The sequence below is a fragment of the Alnus glutinosa genome, chromosome 8, assembly GCF_958979055.1.
Source record: "Alnus glutinosa chromosome 8, dhAlnGlut1.1, whole genome shotgun sequence".
Lineage (NCBI taxonomy): Eukaryota > Viridiplantae > Streptophyta > Magnoliopsida > Fagales > Betulaceae > Alnus > Alnus glutinosa.
This window is the reverse complement of record NC_084893.1, coordinates 8,576,504-8,599,050: the sequence shown is the minus strand read 5'-3', so window position 1 is coordinate 8,599,050 and position 22,547 is coordinate 8,576,504. Positions and strand designations below refer to the sequence as shown.

At 40.4% G+C, this 22,547-nt stretch overlaps 2 protein-coding genes across 2 annotated transcripts; one reads left to right on the top strand and one right to left on the bottom strand.

Moving 5' to 3' along the window:
* The first annotated feature begins 2,629 nt into the window (after window positions 1–2,629).
* On the top strand, window positions 2,630–7,594 carry LOC133875356 (DNAJ protein JJJ1 homolog). The gene is made up of 3 exons (XM_062313467.1): window positions 2,630–4,579; window positions 7,281–7,339; window positions 7,474–7,594. The coding sequence occupies exons 1-3, from the start codon at window positions 2,729–2,731 to the stop codon at window positions 7,529–7,531; spliced, it is 1,968 nt and encodes a 655-aa protein (XP_062169451.1). The 5' UTR covers window positions 2,630–2,728; the 3' UTR covers window positions 7,532–7,594.
* A 1,782-nt stretch (window positions 7,595–9,376) lies between these two features.
* On the bottom strand, window positions 9,377–15,804 carry LOC133875635 (histone deacetylase 5). Its single transcript, XM_062313832.1, has 14 exons — window positions 15,560–15,804; window positions 15,256–15,457; window positions 14,994–15,140; window positions 14,739–14,851; window positions 14,187–14,398; window positions 13,051–13,115; window positions 12,630–12,797; window positions 12,344–12,430; window positions 11,282–11,411; window positions 11,079–11,200; window positions 10,260–10,453; window positions 10,022–10,148; window positions 9,848–9,915; window positions 9,377–9,762 (listed from the first exon to the last, which is right to left on the bottom strand). Exons 1-14 carry the CDS (start codon window positions 15,730–15,732, stop codon window positions 9,597–9,599), a joined length of 1,974 nt encoding a protein of 657 aa, XP_062169816.1. The 5' UTR covers window positions 15,733–15,804; the 3' UTR covers window positions 9,377–9,596.
* Window positions 15,805–22,547: the final 6,743 nt, after the last annotated feature.

The following is a 22,547-nucleotide window of genomic DNA, read 5'->3' as shown; positions in this document are numbered from 1 at the left end:
TAGCAAGCAACTCATATTAGTTTAATAAAATATCGAAATGGGTGAAAATACCCCTCTCTGTGTGTCCACTCTCTAGTCTCCACCACTCGTTAAACCCCTCACTGGGTCCATGGGTTGCCGGAGTTCAGATCTGTCCACTTCTTGAGGATGTCTTAGAGACCCATTCGGGTGGTGGAGTACAGAGCTTGGCTGAGGATGGTGGCGGAGATGACTGAGAACAACGCGGCCACGCCTTCTTGCTGGACCAGACGAACGCCGACGGCTAGTAGGCCCCGGAGCGGAGAGTGAGGTGGCGTGGAAGGCGAGAGTCGGGCGTAGATTTTGGACTGCCAGTTTTGGGATCGGGGCCTGGGTTTCACCCTGGAGCTGCATTTGGACCTTGAGTAGGTCAAGTGGGTGGGTAGCACACCCTGCGACAATTGAAGCTATGCCTCCTTCAAGGGGTGTAAATCCGGACCGGGTATAACGGCCGAGAAACCGGATCCGGGCATTAACCGGCTCCAGGAAACCAGGAAACCCGGTTGCAACCCGGGTACGGGAAACCGGGTACCCCGAAGCCGGAGCCGGGTATTTATTTACAAAAACCCCGAGTATACCCGGGTACCCGGATTCTGGTAGCTTCAGCAATTAAAAAAAATAACCCCCTTATCCTTGCATTACATGGCTTAGGAACTTAAATAGGAAGGGGCTTTTTAGTCTTTTTTCCAAACATTTGGTTGCCCTACCTTTTCTGCTTTTCCCCCAAGCCCGCAAGCCGCCGTTCTTACAAATCTGAAATCACAAATTCACAATCTCACTTCTCGCTCAACGCTCACAAGGTCACGGACTCATGAGTCACGGCTTCTCGTTTGGCGTTCGGCGTTCGGTCACTTCGCCGGCTCACTCTTCTCCTTCGCCACTCACCGACTCGTCGCCTACCAGGTAACCGACTTTGTTCTTAGTTCTTAAGTTCTTCATTCTTCTTTTTCTTAGTTCTTCATTCTTCTTCGTCTCTCTCTGTTTCTCTACAGGTTTGGCATTTTCGAAGTAGAAACTAGAACCCAGCAGGCTTGAAAGCTTTGTTTATAGAATAATGATAGTTGTACACTTGGTGTACAACTATCACTCCCCTTGTTTATATGCTTTCAAGTTTCAAGCTTAGGTCTTGAGGTTGGTCAGGGAATTTGTTTTCATTTTTATCCCCTTTGTCAATAAGCAAAACAAAATCACAGTTGATGTATTTATTATTCAAGTTTGTATTTAATTTGTTAATTGGATAGGAAGGAGATGCTTCCAATTTCTTGTTAATCTAATGGTCTTTAGATTAGAGAGATGGTGAATGAGAGGTTTCACGTTCAATCATGGCTGTGTGAGTTTTCTTTACAATTATATATAAAAAATAGTGTCAATTGGATTAATCATTCAGCATCAGTTGCTGATAAAAGCTTGTTAGTGAAGGAGTGGTGTTCGGGTTTAGGAAAGGGTTTTGGGAAAGGGTGAGGGTTGATAAAAGCTTGTTAATTTTATTTTATTTTTTTTAAATATACCACCCGGACCGGATACCCGGGTTATCCGGGTAAAACCGGGGTACCCAGTTCCGGGGCCGAGTGCTTAAAACAAAAAACCCGGGGACCCGGAGCCGGTTCCCGGTTTTTACCCAATACCCGAGAACCCGCTCCGGGTTTACACCCCTAGGTTAAAATATCCAAGGTCGAGGTGTTTGCAGAGTATGGAGGCGTGAAAACAGAGGAGGCTATAAGCAATTGCTCAAAATATCATACGGGTGTTTCGATCCAGAATTTTGGCTAAAGAGCGATTCAAAGTTTCAACTGTTAACTTGGTGCTTTTGTGATAAATGAATCTATCGAGGAAAATGTTGGTTCATTTTTTTTTTTTTTTTTGATTGGGTGATGAAGTTGAGGGTTCGTCTGCTATTATACTAATGGTTGTCTTGTAGGGTTGTGTTGCCCTGTTTGTTTTTTTTTTTTTTCCTCTGCTGTTGCAGATGGTGTTCTAGTGGTATGGAGAGTTGTAAATTTTGTGTGCTGTCATAAGAATTTCTTCATTCATCTAAAAAGAAAAATGGGTTTCTAGCATGAGTTTCGCCACATACGACTTGGTGGTGGCTAAGAATGGAAACACGAGTTGTCCTTCAATCTTTTGGTCGTTCTCCTTCACAGCCCATGCAGAGCAGCAGTTCATTAAACGGTGTCAATCACATGTTTGCTTCAGATGTTTTTTTCCCAGGAAACAAACAAAATGAACTTATTATAATAATTTGAAAGAATGAAATCTGGGTTTAGTTTTTGAGAGGTTTTAATCCTAGAATAGTGAAGAAGCTGGGTAATTAGATGAAAAGCTTTCAAAAAATAAAATAAAGGACCAATTGGAGCTTGGGTTCATCTCACTAGAGACTAGGAGATAGGAATGGAGGCCGAAAGCTACAGAGGAGTAAGGATGAACGCTGGTCGCTGGGCCTTTGAGACATGCCATCAGAGACTGTTTTTGTGAGAGAAAAGAAACAAGAGAGAGGGTATTTTCGCCATTTTGATATTTCATTTAACTCAATTCAAATGAGCTTGCTACGTGGCAAATTTAGAATCTTAGATTTTTCTTTGATACATCCCCACCCTTAACCGGCTCCTGTCCAGTTTAAGTGAACTGGAGAGGATCCCTCCTCTAGGGCCAGCTTCACCAATAACAGAAAGCACCGCCACCCAGGGGCTGCTGAAAACTGAAAAGGGAGAGCATGGCATCGGAAAAGCGGTGCCACTACGAGGTGCTGGGCCTGAGCCGCGACTGCACGGCCGACGAAATCCGGTCGGCCTACAAGAAGCTGGCGCTGCAGCGCCACCCGGACAAGCTGGTCCAGTCGGGCCTCTCCCAGGCCGAGGCCACAGCCCGCTTCCAAGAGCTGGCCCAGGCCTACGAGGTCCTCTCCGACCCCAAGGAACGCGCCTGGTACGACTCCCACCGCTCCCAGATCCTCTTCGCCGATTCGAACCCCTCCACCAACTCCACCGTCCCCAACCTCTTCTCCTTCTTCTCCAACACCGTCTACTCCGGCTACTCCGACTCGGGTCGCGGGTTCTTCAAGGTCTACTCCGACCTCTTCTCTAAGATTTACGCCAACGAGCTCGATTTCGCCAGTAAGCTAGGGTTAGGGCGGGAGTCGGTGCGCCAGGCTCCGGCGATGGGGAACCTGGAGAGTCCCTACGCGCAGGTGAGCGCGTTCTACAACTACTGGCTAGGGTTTAGCTCGGTGATGGATTTCTTCTGGGTGGACCAGTACGACGCGATGGCGGGGCTGAACCGGAAGTCGAGGAGGGTGATGGAGGAGGAGAACAAGAAGGCGAGGAAGAAGGCGAGGAGGGAGTACAACGAGACGGTGCGTGGGTTGGCGGAATTCGTGAAGAAGAGGGACAAGCGCGTGATCGACATGGCGTTGAAGAGGAATTTGGAGATGGAGAGGAAGAGGGTATTGGAGAGGGAGAGGAAGAGGGAATTGGAGAGGGAGAGGATGGAGAGGGTTAGGGCTTACGTGGAGCCCGACTGGGCTCAGGCGGAGGAGGTGGAGGAGGAAGAGGAGGAAGAGGAAGAGAGGAAAGCGAGGGAAGGGAAGGAGTTGTATTGTGTCGTGTGTGGGAAGAAGTTCAAGAGCGAGAAGCAGTGGAAGAATCACGAGCAGTCCAAGAAGCATAAGGAGAAGGTTGCGGAGTTTCGGGATTCCATTGGTGATGAAGGAGTACAAGTGGATGATGGTGTTGGACAAGAAAAAGAAGAGGAGGAGACAGTGGCGGATGAGCTTGGAGAGAGGATTAGGGATGGTTTGGAAATCGAGGGGGAGGAGAATGGAGATGAATTATATGAGGTCGAGGATGGGGATGGGGACAATGGCAACGATGATGATGATGATGATGATGATGAAGAAGATGAAATGGGTGTGCTTGAGGCAATGGTGGCGGGGCATAAGAATAGGAAAAATGTGGGCTTGGGGAGTGAGGGTGGTGTTGAGGATGATGAGAGTGATGGGGTTGGGTTTATGGAGTACAATAATCGGAAGAGCACGAGAAGGAGTCGTGGGGGGAAGAAGGAGAAGGGCACAAGGAATGGTGGAGAGGCTATGAGGGATGCAACCAGTAAGATTGATAGTCAGAGCGATGAAAGTGATGGAAATCAAAATTCCAACTTGGAGGAATCCTCTACTCGATTTGTGGAGAATGAATTTGGGAGTGAGGGTCGTGTTGAGGACGATGAGAGTAATGGGGTTGAGTTTATGGAGTACAATAATCGGAAGAGCACAAGAAGGAGTCGTGGGGGCAAGAAGGAGAAGGGCAAAAGGAATGGTGGAGAGGCTATGAGGGATGCAACTGATAAGATTGATAGTCGGAGCGACGAAAGTGATGGAAATCAGAATTCCAACTTGGAGGAATCCTCTACTCATTGTTTGCCGGAGAATGAGAGCAATGGTAATGGTAAAGGGGACAATCGGTTAGGTAGGAGTAAAAAGGTTTCAGACCAAGCTGTTGATCAAAAAGGGACAGGGAAGAAAGACACAAATGCCAAATCAAAGAACTCATCGAAACAGAAGAAAGCTAAGGTAACTATGCTCCAACATACTTATAAAAAACAAAAAAGAAAGAAAAACTATGCTCCAACAATTTTCTTCTTTGCCACACAATTTATCTTTACTTATCTGCTTGTATTTGCTGTGTGATTAAAATCACCTTGTTGACTTGAAGACCTGCTAGTCATTTGCTGTGTGATTAGTATCTTTATGTAAAAAGAAGCAGCTATGTCTTCTTCTCTTTAAAATAAACAAGCTACCACTTAGCTTAGAAGCACAAAGACTCTGGAATTTCACTGATTTCATTATAAAAAGTTGTCCCTGCAGTTCTTATCAAAAAAAAAAAAAAAGTTGTCCCTGCATTACACAAGATTAAACTTAAATTCTACAATTGTAGAATTCTAAAAGGAAATTAACCACCTAATCAAAAATTGGCTATGAAAGCTAAAGAGAAGCTAAATTTTGAAGGCAAAAGGGAGTGATGCATTTTAGGATAAGCATTTCGGTGTTTTAGAGTGGATTATGTCGAGATTGTCTTTCCTTGTATGTTTCAGATGCTCCAGGTGTGTCTCAGTTGCAACCCATTTGGTCGGGCTGTGACCGAACTCCTTGGAAATTACCCCAGAGATTCCTGGTCACACCCCATTCAAACAGGATTGCGACCGGACTTCTCTGGTTTGCCTCCCGAGAGACTCGGCAGGAACGGTCATCTTAATAATATTCTAAAGGTGGATACTAAACCTAATAGGAAACTAAATTCCTTAAAGAAGGAAAAATAGAATCAGTTGGAATTGTGATCATTCAGGGAAAAGTTTTGCCCAAAGCTGCAGGAAATCAAGCCATATTTTCTGTCATGATTCTGCTCAAATGACATCAAACAGATTCTCTGATTGATGCTCTGTATTAATTTTTGTTATTTTTCTTAATTTTTCTTGCACCGAAAATAGGGGTGGTTGCTGTCCAACATCAGACACCCCCGCTTGAAAAGAACTTCTCCTCGAGTTTTCTTCAAGATATGGTGGCTCCTCCAAGGAATGGTACTCGAATAAGTCAGTGAAGTTTACTCTGGCAAATCGCGTCTTCTTCTCCTCTCCTTCTGCGAAGTTTCCTCTAGCAAATTCCCATTGGAGGTCATCTCCGGCTCCTTCAAATTTTTCCTTGGCAAATGCTCCTTGGAGTTCATCTTCAACTCCACCCTTTTCTTCTTCTCTTTTTTTGACAAGGACTCCACCCTTTTCTTCAAAAGGAACCCCTTCCTTCCCCGCTGTGTTTGGTGTTGGCCGTGCACTAGTGTTATTATTGTCGTTAGACTTCTAGTTTTGCGGTGTGGCCATTGGTGGAATGACTGGGTTGTAATCGCTGCCGGTTCCTTGACAGGTAGCAATGGTGGTTGAGGTGGTGCTATCTGCAACTCAACTTTCATGGCCAAAGTAGACGCCTTAGCATCATCCCCACCGCGACTGATTTTTGTTCTGTAGGTGGGCGGGACCTATTCTGAGGTTCAAGATTACATTTACAGGCACTTTGAACACAACTTACATTGTTGTCAAGGAACCTGCCAACACTGAAACTGAATGTGTTTCCCTGTTAGTCTAATGACGGCACCGTCATGGTTCGTGTATCGACTGTTGTAGTTCTTGACGTAATTCTTGTTGCGATTGTGCAATCAACTGCTTGATCGAATATTGGTACTCCATCAGTTTGACTCTCGAAAGAGCCACTCTCTTACAAGCGATGTTAGAGAGGTTGCTACCGTTGTACATGCTGGCCATCAATTAGGATAAAGCCCGCTTTGATACCACTTGATATAGCGGAAGCGAAAGATAGAAAGAAAAGAAGCAGCTACGTCTTCTCTGTAAAATAAACTAGCTGCCACGTAGCTTAGAAACACAAAGACACCAGACTTTCATTGATTTCAATATTTCAGTATAAAAAGTTGTCCCTGCATTACACAGGATGACATTTAAACAATACAATTGTAGAATTCTAAAAGGAAAATTAACTTCTTAATCGGAAATTTACTATGAAAGGTAAAGATAAAACTAAATTTAGAAGGCATAAATTGAGAGTGATGCATTGTAGGATAAGGATTTCGGTGTTTTATAGTGCATTTTGTCAAGATTGTCTTTCCTTGTATGTTTCATTCACTCCAGGTGTCTTGGTGGCAGCCCAGTCCAACAGGCTGCGACTGAAATCCTAGGCAATTACTCCAGAGACTCCCAGTCACACTCTCATTCGAACAAGATTGCGACGGGACTTCTCAGGTCTGCCTCCTGAGAGGGCTCGGCCGCACCCCGTTCAAACGGTTGTGTGCTAACAATATTAAAAAGGTGGATACTAAACCTATTAGGATACTAATAAATTCCTTAAAAGAAAGAAATTCAACTTAAAAAATAACAATTCTTATTCTATCATGGAAATTAATGATGCAAACAAGGAAAAGAGAATCAGTTGGAATTGTAATCAGTCATGGAAAAGTTACCATATGTGCTTGCCACCCAAATCTGCAGGAAATCAAGCCATATTTTCTGTCGCGATTCTGATTGAATGACGTCAAACGGATTCTCTGGTTGATGCTATGTTTTGATCTTGGTTATTTTTCTTAATTTTGCTTGCACCGAAAATAAGGGTGGTTGCTGTCCTAAGTCACATATATATAGTTCTTGTTATTATTGTTAATTCTGGTCACACTTGCTTGTTTCTTTCTAATTTGTGATGATGTCTCCTTAATCAGGCAGCATCAAAGAATTCTAGCAATTTATGTGAGGCATGTGGGGAGGAGTTTGAATCAAGGTAACTTCCCTCTTTTGTTTCGATACTTTAGCTTTATTTTTCCCAGTAGATATGCGACCTGTGTCTAAAGTGTTTGTTGCCATTTTCCTGTATAAATTTTAATAATGGGGTTTCGAATGATGTTATCATGGCAGGAATAAATTACATAAGCATTTGGGTGAAACAGGCCATGCTGCACTAAAATATCGATGAGGAAACAATTGCTGAATATTTATGGTATGCGAGTAAATTATCAACCGAGTGGAGTTGCCTTCACATGTTGGTCAGTCTCAATTTTTTGTCGTATTCATTCTTTTATTTTATCATTACAAAGCTAAATTACCAGAAATAATCAAGGGCCTCTGCATGTAGCTAGCATACCCATAATTTTTGTGAAAAGGAAGATAGAAGATATAGATGAGAGTTTTCTCATGTATCGGAAATGGTCCAAATGGATTCTATTCTGTTTCAAGCTTTTCTGAAATTCAAGTATGTCTTGCACTGAAGTAATATAAGAATTCCAGTCCCTAGTTGGTGTTTGTTTAATGCTTTTAGGAAATCTGGAGCATGCTTACAAGATTTTTATAAATGACTTTCTCTTACTGATTTGTAACTTATGCTCCGTTTGTTTCTGTGTTAAATGGTTTCCGTCGTAAAATAGTTTCAGAGAAGTCATTTTTCAAAAAAATATTTTCCGTCGAAATCATTTTTCGGTGTTTGGCGCGTACGGAAAATTACAAATATTTTTTATATTTTAATTTAATCATTAATTTTATTCACAAAATAAAAAATATTAATATAAAGTAATATAAAAATATTTTTTTTTATATTTGGCATATACAAATTCCGGCAAAGTTGCCGGAATCCGGCCAAGTTGCCGGAATCCGGCCAAGTTGCCGGAATCCGGCCATTTTCGCCGGATCCCGGCCAGTTGACTGGAAGCCGGCCGTCCTGGTCAGTTTCTGGCCAGCTGGCCGGAGATTCGGCCAGAACAGTCGGATTCGTCCAGGATCCCGGCCAGACGGCTGGAGATTCGGCCAGATGGCCGGATCCTGGCTGGGATCCGACGATATAGCCGGAGCTCCGGCCAGTCTGGCCGGAATCTGGCATGGTATACCCGGAATCCGGCGACATCTGCTGGACGTCGCCGGATTCCGGCTTAATTTGTCGAATTCCGACACCGACCGGAGTCAGAATTTGACTTGTCGAAATTCGCCAATAGTCAACTGCTTGAACGTAAAAATCGACTGCGTTGTTTACAAAAGAGTCGACTGCATCTACCATTTACGAAAAATGATTTACGCTTTTAAAAAGCGTAAATCATTTTTCAAAATTTATGAAGCATTTTTTATCAAACGGAAATCATTTTCCTGTTGACCATTATTTTTGCTCCTATCAAACACCGAAAAATACAGAAACTATTTTTCAGAAATCATTTTATGCCGAAACAAACGGAGCATTAGATGTATCATAAGAATGTAATGATCGGAGGGTTTAAGCCTTGTTTGCTGTTATTAAATGTGGTTTGATTCGTTTGGCAGTCTCATACATGAGCATGGCTTTAATTTCCGATCAAAGGGCTTGTGACGTTTGCTGTCTTCTTTTTTGTGACAAAAGCAGTAGAGGAAGCATCTTTGGCTTTTGTACATTTCACTTTCGGAAATGAAAATTATATCCATAAAAAGATCACTAAATATGGATTCTTTTTTCACGTGGATAATGCTAGAAATCTCCCTTATTTCTTTTGTATCCCTTCAAAAATAGTGACTTTTCAAATTACTATTTAATTTGTGCTAAATCATTATTGAATTTTAATTCAAATGATAATTTTTTAAAACACTTCATTTTTAGTGTCCCATCAAGAGAAATACAAGGAAGCTATAGAATTACTCTTACCATCCTCTTACTCAACAAATTAATCTTGTCAGGGTTCGAAACGAAGTTGTAGTACGCAGAATCCGACTTAAACTGAAGCAAATTTATGCAAAATTGACGGGAGCTAATCTGGATTTAGGTTATGCTTCAAACAACATAATAAGCATAGTACTCGACTTGTGATAAACAGTCGAAACAGAAAGGTACGAAATTCTTTTTACTTTTCGAGGTGGAAAGACGCTAATATGAAGAACCCAGTGAATAAATACTGAATCAGTGACCACATACGAATGTATCTCTAACTAGATTGTGCAGTAGTCATATACATGCCCAGAATGCTCTCCCGCCATGAGGTTCTAAAGAGGATTTACAACTTGCGAGCGAGAGAGGAGAGAAACTGCCATCACAATGATTTACTAGAAGCTTCTTGTATGTACGCCATAGCTTCCTCTTCTGAAAGTTTCCCTCCACCTACCAGGCCCTTTATTAAAGTGGATGCGTAGGCCTCGCACGGAGGACACAACGGAAGCTCCCCGGATTTGAAGCACTTCACATCCGAATGCGAGCACCTGCACAAAGGGCAATAGCAAGGTAAAATGCAAGAACCGATTAATTAGTCAAAAGGTGCAAGAAAAGGGTTTCAGAGAGGATCACGTCATGGTCAGTATTGGAATGTCCTGCTCCTTTCCCAAGTAAACAAGATTTCGATACCAACCCCTCCCCTGCACAAAAAATTTAAGCGTCAAGGGAAAACAAATCGAAATTATGATGATAACTAGATAAATATGCTTATTTCAGTCTGAAAACATTCAGGCATAAAAGACATACCAGAATCTCTACAGAATTGGGCTCCTTGCTTGTAACAGACATTAAAGCAGCCAAATCAAACAAAGGAGAAGTCATGTCGTAACTTGAATCGTTCTCCTGAAGCAGAACATCATTGAACTGCTCTAACCTGCGAGAGAAAGATGATAATAAGACAAAACAAGTAAACAGACTGGAATTTTCTGCAAGAGCTAAAAAGTGGAACAAACAGAAACAAAAAGAGTCATAACAAATACCATACGTGATTCTATACATGCAAAAGTGAGCTTTATCCTCGATTTTGCTTTCAGGATTAAGGAAAGCAACCCCTCCAGGACCCCATGAACTTGAAGATTCACGGCCAAAGAATAAACGATAAGGGTATGTCTTCCAGACAATTTCCTTCGGCAGAGTTTTATTGGTCGAACCAGAACATGGCTTTTTCATACCTTCCACCTGAAAGTCATTTCATGAATTTTGAAAAGGCCAAAAAAAAAACACACATAGTAAAAATGAAAGAGTAGGGAAAGAAAGGAAGCTTCACAAAACTTTATAAATCGCAAGCACGCAGTACAGAGACTAAGCAAATGGTCAACACATAACGATTATCCTACAACCCGCCAACACATAATCACTGTTTGATTATGCTGTTGAAGTTCCCTGTTCAAAGAAATTAACATCAAATCTTGCAGACAAACTCTTCTCTCAGGGAAGCCAGGTTTCGACTGCTGACACAAAGCCCTGTATTTTTCTAAAAACAAATAGCAAAAACAGGGAAAGCAGAACACAAGAAGACATAGGAGGAGCAAAGTACAATAACAGACTCATTTTTTTTCTTTTGTTACTTTTTCCTTTCCGTAGACCCTGTTGAGCAGGGGAAAAAAGGAGGGACGGGGCAAGCTGCCATGTTTACTAAACTCAATTCACAGGATGAACTTGTGCTTGTACAAATTTCCAATGCTTAATGAAATAATAGAATCTCATAGCAAGCTTAGAATCCATTCCAAATCTCTTTAATGTCAAAAATCACAGGCCTTTTTTTTTTTCGAGGAAGGGGGGGGGGGGGGGTATTGAATCATACCTGTCCACCTTCAATATAGCACAGGAATCTTGGTTTCCACATATTTGATCCAAAAGTAGCATACCAAATGTCAACCTTTGAAAGTTCCAATCTCCAGGTGTCGGAAGCAGTGGCGACTTTATCTGCATTAGATTGCAGCTCATCATATGACAATAACAGAAGAAAATAACTATCTCAAATGAAATTTTCAATTCTCTCTTTACCCTGACTATCTTCATCAACTTTCAGGTTCGACAGGGGCTGTATAACACTCTGAAGAACCTCCTCAAGATTTTCTGATACTGCACCATTGTCATCCTCGACTTCAGAATCAGAGCCCAAGATCAGAATATTCTACAATGAGAACCAACTATCTTAGCAAGGTTTAGTGGGTAAGAGGATGGACTTATATGCCAAAAATGTAAAGACTATATATTTCAAAATCCCTGAGGGGGAGGGGAGGGGAGGGGAGGCTGAAGAAGACGAAGAGAAAACAGAGGAAATGAAATATAAATTTTCAGTTCCTCCAGAAGCTAAAATCTAGACATACATTACTAACACTAAGCACACATACATGAGGGAAAGAAAAGTTAAAAACTAGATTTATTACTACTGATTTTGTATCTCATTGATTAGTCAAACACTTTTTGGGCCCCATTTCAGACCTATAAGTGAGCTTGCTGACAATTAATACAAGGGATCTTGGGCAAAAACAATACATTAATAATTTCAATAACAACCAGAGGAATAACATTACATTGACAGATATATAAACTCTTGTGCTTATGGTTATTCAGGTATAATGAATGTAGTTCTGTATGATTCTCTCACAGGAATAATTTTTTACCTGAAAATGCATTTTGAATGTACTAACAATATGTAAACGTGCTTGCACACAATTTTATTGTTTAAACCAAGCAAAAATTTGTTTCTAAAGAGCTTAAAGGAACACCTTTTTTTTTTTTTTTTACTTTTTTTGAAAATGCATCGGACAATAAATTAATTAAGCACCACTAGACGATAGATATCATTTGCACTTCTTTCCTCAGCAGTTGGCCATAGAGAATATATAATAAATTATCATACTTTCATTAAAAATTCAACACTTGCCAAGGAAACATTGTCAAATAAAAATAACCCTCTGCATTCAAGATATATTCTCTACCACTAGTTTTTTTTTTTTGATAGGTAAGAGATCAAATTTATTAGGTAAAAATTCTCTACCACTAGTTTTATGAGACAAAGACACAAAATTATGTCCACAACTAACAACAGAAGAAGCATACCGGAGCTAGAGGTGCTGTTTGACTAATTAACTTGGCTGGTAATTCATCTGCAAGTGTTGGCCAGAAAACACTTAATTCCTGGCGCACCTGCAAAACAGATTACATATGCCTTAGTCACCAAAAACAGAAAACAAAAGTCTCAGATTCTAATGACTAGTAAAAACAAAGCAGCAAAATTCATACAGGAGACATTTGGATAACTTAGCAGAGAAGTTAGAAACAAATAAATACTCATTCCCATCCCACCCCCTTCCCCATTAAAGAAAAGTACAGAATGTTATTTTACCGCTTGTATCACACGCCATGATGACTCAAATGGGTATGCTTCTGAAGATCCACTGATAGGCGTGCCTAGCAAGACTTCCACACATGCAAGCACTGAATTTGCTATAGAGTCAAGATTGTATCCTCCTTCTAATGCCAGTACAATCTTTCCTTGGGCGAACTTCATCAGCTGAAAAAAAAAAACATGAAAATAGATAACAAACACAAAAGATACACAGAAACACAAAACTTAAAGAATTATGCTATGGTATGTGTATGTGCTGAAAACTAATTTGAAAAGACAATTATTGACAAAATTTGGGTGAACGGTGAATAATGAAATCTATATTAAGAGCTTCTATTCAACTAAATATCAAAAGAAATCTTCATTCACCAAAGAAGGTAACATTATCTTGAAAAACAAGATCAAATTGAATGCCAACCTTCTTCAACATAACTGAGTACCCATATGGCGTGACACAACAACCGCCTAACGGATCACCAACAGCTGTTCCAAGCAGAGAATTTGAGGAAAATTATTCTTCAAAACTTATTACAAAAAATATACTATGAGCACTCAGCGAGTTGTCATATGCCGAAAATTGATATTCTAATGCAAAAGAAAAGTGAAAAAAGAATGGAAAGTTCACCACAACAGATGCATACAAAACCATAATTATCATAATAATTATGTGAAATTTACAAAATAATGTCTGCATACTAGTAACAGAGTCCTATTCTTCTTAATTTTCAGAACAGAGCACTCATTAGGACCTCTTCTTCTTCTTCTACTACTTCAGAAGCAAGAAAGTGCAGATTGAGCCAAAGTTTGGGTCAAACTCGCACTTGGCTTTGAAGTCTCACCATTAAATTTTTCAGATTATATTTGGTTTTAATTGAACAGGCTATCTTCACATAATGTATCAAATGAAACATTTCATTAAGAGAATCGGGACAAATGAAATCTAGGCAAGGCACCTTCTTCTGTATTGGCACATATCTAAGCTTGCTTATGACACAACCAACAGCTACTTGTATGCTACGTTATTGGAACAATGATTATAATCTTCAGTTCTACCTCACAATAAAAGAATATGGTATGAAAAGTTTTCATTGAGTTCGGGTGTTCTTCCTTTTTTTTTTTTTCGTTTTTCTTTTGTTTTGGTGTCCTTCTTGTATACTCCTTATATGCTTAGGGGCGCCTTTACGCTTTTTAATGCTATTTCTTTTATTACCTATACAAAAATAAATAAATAAATAAAATAAAATCATTGAGATTGAAACTAAACCTTTTAATAGATGATGATCTAAAAGGCATCATGGAATGGAGTTTGTTTCTCTATAAAGTAACTTCTAACATCATCATTAAGAAAACAAAATGATGATAATACAACATACACCAAGAAGGACTTGTTGTATATGATAAATAAATCTTTGCATGCCACGTAGGCACCAAGGCTTAGGGGGGGGTCATTACCATGGCATTTACAGATACACATGAAACGGTAAAACTAGAGTGGATACCTAGATATGTTAAAAGTACGAATAATGAGAGGAATGAGAGTTAAAACTACCAGACCTGCATCAAATCCTGCTGATATTATAACTAGATCGGGATTAAATTCCTTGGCAACAGGAAGTAATATATGGTCCCAAACTGCAAGATAGTCTGCATCTCCGCACTGACCATTCTCCCATGGGACGTTAATATTATATCCTGCACCGAGTCCTTCTCCAATCATAGTATAGAAACCATCATCATTAGCTGGATAAAAACTCCCAAACTCATGCCTGTATAGGACAGCTCTATATAGTCACCACAACTAGGAACCACTGATAGTACACAATGTCAACCAATTGAGTAGCAATCGAAAGCCTCTGATATTTTTCTTTATTTAAAAAAAAAAAAAAAAAAAAAAAAAAAAAAAAAAAAAAAGAATTACAAGATAAAACTTTGTATAATCCTTCGTGACAAGTACAAGAACAAGAACCTACTCCAAGTCAAATTTAAATTCTTCGAACACAAATAAATGAATACAAACTAAAACTTGTAAACATATTAAAATACATGTTAATACGCTCCGATGATGAAGCAAGAAAAGATTTATCAACTGAAAACTCCCCCACAAACCTGTGAACAGAGAAGAATAAAACACGAGAATCCTTCCAGAACATCTTTTGCGTACCGTTACCATGATGTACATCCCAATCAACGATCAAGATTTTCTTAATTCCCAACTCTGGCTGCCATGTATAAAGCAAAAGACAAGTAGTGAGGTGACACCCTAGTGTAAGTGGAAAAAATAAATTTAAATCTAAAAATGCATATTTTGAGCTTTCCAATCATTTTAAAATTAAGGATTTTCAATCCCTGAGTTGTTCTTACTCTTTCATTCAAAAGAAAATTTGCGGCAATAGCCACATTGTTGAATAGACAAAATCCCATGGCTTCATTGTGCTCGGCGTGATGTCCCGGAGGCCTTACGATCGCAAAAGCAGAACTCAATTCGCCTTTCGCAACTCTCTCCGCAACCTATACATATCCAACACAAACATTTAACATCCTGACTAATACCAAAAAAAAAAAACCCTTGTTTGAGTAGAAGTTTGAATTATCGAGAGAAACTGTGAAAACATAACATTACTACCTCGATAACAGAGCCGGCAGAGAGAAAAGCAGCTTCGGACGAGCCCTCGTTCAAGTAAATGGAATTGAATTTCGAAGCGATCCTATTTCTCCGTGAATCGAACTGTTTGGAGCTTATATTCCTTATCAAATCCACGTGCTTTTTGGAGTGAACTGACAAAACATATCTGTCTTCTACTTCTTTGGCGTCCAAAACCACGCATCTGAAACAGGCAGAGAAGAGCCCAGCCAAGATCAAACAACAGCAATAATTACCAAAAGAAATTAACAAAATTAACAAAAAAAAAAAAAAAAATTGAATTCACCTCTGTGGAATGCGAGCGCTTTGGAGCTTCTTCCAGATAGCGCGAATCCGATTAGGGTTTTCGGGATGGTAATCACCGTCGGGCGTATGGTGCTTACACATACGGTCGTCGTAGAGTATCCCTACTCGTCTTTGACTGCCACTACTCCTCTGGCTTTCAGCGCAGACCTCCATGGCGTGCCCTAAAGAGAGATATCTCTCTCGCACTATCAGCCTATCAGAGCGAAAGAGGAAGCAACTGAAACGTAACTGGTTGCGTTTCCCAAAACTGGGGAAAAAGAAGTGGGACCCATATGTGCTTTGCATTTTGGCGCTGACGTGTCTTCATGTTAGTTGCCAGACTGGGCCCCTCTTTTTTATACAACGAGTATATAGTGGGCCAAGGCTTTAATTTGAATACGGGGCGTAAAGTTGGCGGGTATGTTTTTCCCGGTCTAACCATACCCGTAATTAATCAAAATTGATCCGGTTAATTATTAGTCCAATTAAGTTGATCCCTTTGAGATAGGGAATAGGATACTCCCCATTTCTAGTGAATATCTATTGTATCACAGACGGTATTTTTGAACATATGATAGACGTAATTGGTACTTTTGTATATTCTGGCCTGTTTAATAAACCGATTCCCTTCTCCCCTCCCCCTTAAGGCCCTGTTCCCCATAATACGGATGTTGCGGTTTCAACATCTCAAAAAGCAAGTTTTGAATCTTGCTTTTTATAATACCCATTTTACCCCCTACATACAAAAACAGCAGAAAACCCAAATCCTGCTCGCCTATCGCCTTGTAGCTGCCATCACCCCTGCATACTCTCCACTGTACCGAGAAAACCGCTTCCCTTCCATAAGCAAAACCCAGAAAGCTCCCATTACCTACCCGATTTTCATTATACACGGCTTCCGCTTCACTGGAACTCACAAACACCTTCACTATCAGCGCCTATTGCCCACACATCTCCACTGTCTTCTTCCTCTCAACTGAAACCCATCTAACAGTTCACCTTTTCTTTTACAAATTGAGTGATCGAGATCGATGATGAGACGGAGAAGATAGACCGAAGCAGAAAAATCGAGACTCACCGAGGAGTAGAGCTCCTGGAGGTAACGCCGTACTCATCGTCGTTTGCCGCGGGTCTGCCCGAAGTAGAACAATCTCCGTATTTCCAAGGCCATAAAAAGCGGGAGCTTTAGGTAACTTTGAGTCTTACCAGTTATTGGTTAAGCTTTTTGTTTGGTTGCTGAGAAAATTGACAAAATTGAGTATAGGATGGAAAACACGGTTTGGAAATTGCTCATTGAAAGCTAATTCATCAAATTAGGCCTGTTGAGTCGTAGATTTTAATAATATTCAAGAAATATTGAATATTGTCAAGATTTTGCTTTTCTGTCTTGTGTTATGTTATTTGGTTTTACTGAGTTTATAGTTGGAGTTCGTGCTTGGTTGAGATGAAATCATGTGTCAGTGCGTGTGTTAAATCTTGAAACTCTTGACCTAAAACATATTTCTGCTTACTAGCCGGTTTGTTATTGCTAAAATGTTCTCTGGTGAAAACTGTCTGGACTTTATGCATAATGATTTGGAGCCTGGAAACATTTGTGGATGTTCTCAAGTGTATATATGGGTGCCCAGTAGATGTTACATCGAATAATTTGGTTCCTCTTTTTGAGGTAAACAATTGCATAGTTTTGATGTTTATACTATTTAACCCATTTGTTGCTAGTGTTGTAATGATGGGCAAAATGGACCGGGCGATCACTTATAACACCAGATTTGTTGTGTTTTTTATTTTCAATTTTTGATTTGGTAGTCTTTGATTTGTTGGTGTTGAACGTGAGTCTATTTTGTGTAGAGTGTGCTGTAATTTTGATGACTGTTGGTTGTTGCTATGGAGGTCTATTCTGTGGTGTTGATATTTATGTGATAAATATATTCAATGAATTTGGGGAAGACACGCATGTCATCACATATGCTTGCCAATGTAGGCACGTGTAAATATGTCTACTACTAGCGACATATCAAGTTGTCCTCCGTTATGTAAATGTGGAGTTCCTTCACAAATAAGATACTATTGGACCTCAACCAATCCCGGTAAAAAGTGTTACGAATGTATTAACTATAAGGTAATTCTAGCTGTTACCTATGTGTTATTTTCTGACGTTAGTAGTTCTTGACATTTTCACTATTTCCATGCAGAGAGCCGGAGATTGTGATTTTTTTGTATGGGCTAATAGGGAAATGTCACCGTACGAGAAGGGTTTAGCGAAATATCTAAGAGAAATTAAGGAGAAAAAGACTGCTGATAATGACAGAATTAGTGCATACATTGGGGAGAAATGTATAGAACAATACGACAAATTATGGCGGGACTTAGAGTTGGGTCAAAATGACAAAGTTGATGCATTGATTGGAAAAAAATGCAAGAAACATTATGACAAACTACGGCAGAAGCTTGGGTTGTGTCAAAATAATTCGAAGATGTTGAAGGTTGCATTCTTAGTAGTCATTTTGGTTTTACTGTTTTATGTTAGTGGTTATAGCGAAACTAGAAGTACTAAGTTAATGTTAAAATGACAACTACGAAAACAGTTCACCTGTACGTTTTCAGTTTGAATGTTATGTCTATGTATGCACCTAATTGAGCTTCTACGTATTTTGAATGCTGTGGTGGCATTAAAAATAGAGCATTCCGAACATGTATTGATGAAAACAAGTTTTGTGTATTCAACACTGCAAAAAACGTACATAGCATAAACAAAGCTTCATTTCCAAACATATCCAACTCCTAAGTCAAATATCATTAGCCAAATACCATATCCATCAGTAATCTATTACAACCCGACATATCGGATATCTAACTCATCAAACACTTTTCAACCAAATTACAAGTTATAAAATTACAGCCAAACAATACATCACCAAATAGCAAAACATTGATATTGTTGACGTTTATGCCCTATTGACCCAATCCCACATGCTATTCTTCATTGTGTTCCGATATGCCCCCATGTATTGTGCACTCGACTGTGATTGATCTGGTCGGAGTCCAGGTGTTACATGCGTTTCACCTGGCATATTAACCCGCTATGAGATATCGATCCAAGCTTCACCGTATAGTTATTGCAGAGTGTGTCTGAATAATGGATCAATATCCCCACAGTCCTTGCGGATGAAGTTGTGTATAGTACAACACACAAGGACAAGTAATCGTTGGTCCGGTATCGCGTACGGGGGCATATTTTCCAAAATCGGGAACCAATTCTTCAAAATCCCAAACGTCCGTTCCACCGTCGAGCGCAATGAAAAGTGTCTGTAGTTAAATAACTCTTTACCATTCCTAGGTTGGGGTCGGCCACAGCGAAAGTTTTCTAAGTGGTACCTTTCATGTCGATATGGGGGCAAGAAACCCTTGTAGCAACCATAAGCTGAATCCACCAAATAATAATATCCTACAAATTACATGTTTTCCATTTGTTGTAAGTATACCATTGTCAAAATAGTAAACTATTAAGCCGAGAAACACAATTGTGCTACTAACAGTACCTTCGTCAGGCTTTGGGAAGTTCATGGTTGGATCGTTTATTGTCTCAGTAAAAATTCGTGCATCGTGGGCGCTGCCCTCCCACCCACTGCAGACGAACGTGAAGCAAAGGTCGAAGTTCGTCACGCACATCACATTTTGCGTCGGGGTTGAGCTTTTGCCTTGAAAAGGGACGTCGTTGTGATTCGTCACGCGCGCCATCAGGTGTGTGCCATCAATAGCACCTAGACAATACTGAAATTGGATAATGGTTAAAATTCGAATATTAACAAATACAGACATAATAAAATTTATGTACCTTAAACCACGGGTTAAATCGCACATCACGAGCAACGTAAGGATGGGGAATCTCGGTGCTACAAGGCGAGATGATCGTCTTGCCCAATTGCAAAGTGCCTTGCATACGCGATTAGCATATGCACTAATAGTAGCAATTGATCGCTTCAGCCTGTCAGACACAGTCCTTTGTGATTGTGCTTGTGCAACTACTAGGCAAAATGCTGCTACTTGCTCTGTGATTTTAACATAGCGGCTATTTCTCAGATAGCCATTATGTTTTAAGGTGCAGCATAGTTTCATTAAGGTACGGGGGTACATACGAAAGCGCTCGTAGCATGTATTCGGGTTAGGGTTGCTCAAGACCCAGTGGATCCACATTGGGCCCGTCAAGGCAGACGTGCATTGCGGAATACGCACAACTCGATCCAAGTGTTGTGCGGTATAATTCAACTCTTGAAGCACCCTGAACAGTCTATGAAATGCTGCCTCTAACTCCTCAAGGACCTCTTGCGTGTACCTTTGCCCATTGTCTTCATCATCATCCATGTCGTTCTCCAAATTGGGATCGTCATCTATAATATCTACCCAATTTATAAACTCGCTTGATGAACCAGGGTCATCCATGTCAACCAACCAAAGCAAAAGGTATCACCTACATGCGGGTACTAACAACTAATCAAAATAACGAAATAGAAAGCAGGACGTAGGATAAATATCTTAAACTTGAAAATATCCCTACATAGTTCTTGTTAGTCATAACATAGCCAAACTACAAACAACATTGAAATTTAAAAATGTCTAGGGAAATGCAAAACAACGAAATATAAATAAGGCTCAATCGTCATCGCCGACAAGGAAAGTCGTGAGCCAGTCTCTCTGGCAATCTTCTGTCATCGCTAAGAACACCTTTGCGATGCTGTTGTTTGTCATCATGGCTTCACACACCTTACGCTGTTGACGGGTATTCAATCCAGTCGCAAGGGCCAATTTGTTTACTATGCTGACCGCGTCAAAGAGCCATTCTCGTTTACCGCCGGTGCTACAACCTACATTCCCAACGGATCCAACCGTCTTGAACTTTATCAGCGTACTCTCAATGTGATCTACGATGTCGTAAAATTCTTTTCTAAGGCCATGCATAACCGCCTCTCCTTGCGACGACCGTTTGCTGCTGTGCGGCGAATGGTTTGTCGAGGAAGCAGCCTTTTTACCTTTTCTCTTGTGACTCTGTGGGGGAGGCTGTTGGGGGTCAGTTAGGTCGATTATGGCTGGTGAAAGGTTCAGGTCGACACATGCGATGTCTTCGCTGTCGGAACTTTCCGGTGGGGACCGTGTGCTATCATGTCTGTATTGACCAGTTGCAGTAGACCCTCCAAAGACGTTGTTTAAGAGGGAGTAGTTTGCTGGTGCGCCGTTCCTGAATCTGTAATATTTACTTGTGCCGTGTTGCTGCAACACAACATGAATGTGTTAGAGGATGAATAAAGTTTGACAAGTTTATATTTTAAAACAACAAATGATAATGAGATACTCACAGATTTCAGTTGTTGCCATTGGCGCTCGTCTAGTGCGACCGTGTTGTCCACCTCGTTCCAACCCACACCCGTCGCAATGTGTCCGGTGAGGAGGTCTATGAATTCCTTCCAGTTTTTCTTCAAGTTCTCTATCTTCTTCTTCACCTGATCCTTACTGTAGTGCACGCCATCCATTTCTGTACGTTTGTTCAAATTCTCGGTGATGGTCCCAAAATGGCCCTTGAACGACTGCCGCACACCTTTTGTGGCTAGATCCAAGAGTTCATAAACAAGTGCCAGTTCATGCTCTTTGTTCCATTTAGAGGAACGGGGTCTTGACTGTGTGGAGGCCTCGGCTGGTACCGGGTGTTTCATTGGAGACTTTCGTGGGGTAGAGAAATATGACATCTATGAAAATGTTGAGATATGCATGTACAACAATTTCCAATGTAATATATGTTAAAGTGATGACAACAGGAAATCACATCACAATGTTTAAAACCGATGACCAACCATTTAAATTTGAAACAGCATCATACCTTTTTAATTGTCAGAAGTGGGCGTAAGAAGTACCGTGGGTGCTGGAATGAACAAAGCTATTAAACAAACGGAATATAAAACAATATATTAACAACACTAGAAAACAAACAGAATATAATATATAAAACCGACCACTCAAGTAATATTTGTGGACGAACAGAGCAATCGCGTTAAAACTTAGTTGGTTTTGTGAACCCTAGTTAAAAATATTAGGAAGCGTATGTAATTAAAGGATTAGAAGTACCTATATTTGATGTTAAAACTTCTGGTGTTACATAAGAACATTACTTAAATCAACTCCAAAATTCAAACTCTTTGGTACTCAATAATCGGTGCAAGACACAGAACCCTTTACAATGCTTTTATCTATTTACAAGACATTTGAACCCATGTTGATGTTCATTAGTGCATTCAGAATATATATTAAATAAAGAAAACAAATTTATTTACAGATCCAACCATTCCTAGAAAAGCAGCAACCAGCAAACTGAAGGTTACGCATGAATGGATAGCAACCAGCAAATTCCATGTTGGTAAGAGTCAGTCAGGAGTGAGTGATTGTTATAACATAATGAATGGATGTTTCGTTTACGCATTTTTCCATGCACCTGGTGAACTATTGTTGTAGGGAGTATTCTCAGTTCTGGTGGCAGTGGACCCAAATTGGGCCGATATGGTTGACGGCTTTCAGCAGAAAGCGTGTGAGTCGCGGCTCAGGATACCGCTTATATATGGGATTGATGCGGTTCATGGTAACAATAGTATCTATGGCGCCACTATATTTCCTCACAACGTTGGCCTCGGAGCTACCAGCTTAGTGTTAGACTGTGTCCCTGGGTTCCTTTAGGTTTCTTACATAATTAGTCACTTTTTGGAAAAACCAAATAAACACAATGAAAGGAAGAAATATCTAAGTAAAACAAAAGGGCTAAAACAACTAGCTTCATAGATTCTAAATCCATCTCCTAATATTTACTTTTTTTTTCAGAAAAGATTATAGTATGGCATCTCTGTTGTTAATAGGAGCAATGTTTTGACACGATGGGGAGACCTAGGCAACTGACCCTTAGAATATGGCTGGAGAAAACTAGCTCTAGGTACAATAGCTACTCATAAAAT

Excerpts from the sequence above, each read along its gene's own strand:
- LOC133875356 (XM_062313467.1), top strand. The coding sequence starts at position 2,729 with ATGGCATCGGAAAAGCGGTGCCACTACGAGGTGCTGGGCCTGAGCCGC. Across the intron at positions 4,580-7,280 it reads CGAAACAGAAGAAAGCTAAG|GCAGCATCAAAGAATTCTAG; the intron begins GTAACTATGCTC and ends CTCCTTAATCAG. Across the intron at positions 7,340-7,473 it reads GGGGAGGAGTTTGAATCAAG|GAATAAATTACATAAGCATT; the intron begins GTAACTTCCCTC and ends TTATCATGGCAG.
- LOC133875635 (XM_062313832.1), bottom strand. The coding sequence starts at position 15,732 with ATGGAGGTCTGCGCTGAAAGCCAGAGGAGTAGTGGCAGTCAAAGACGA. Across the intron at positions 11,412-12,343 it reads AAACAGCACCTCTAGCTCCG|AATATTCTGATCTTGGGCTC; the intron begins GTATGCTTCTTC and ends TTCTCATTGTAG. Across the intron at positions 9,763-9,847 it reads ATTCCAATACTGACCATGAC|GTGCTCGCATTCGGATGTGA; the intron begins GTGATCCTCTCT and ends CCCTTTGTGCAG.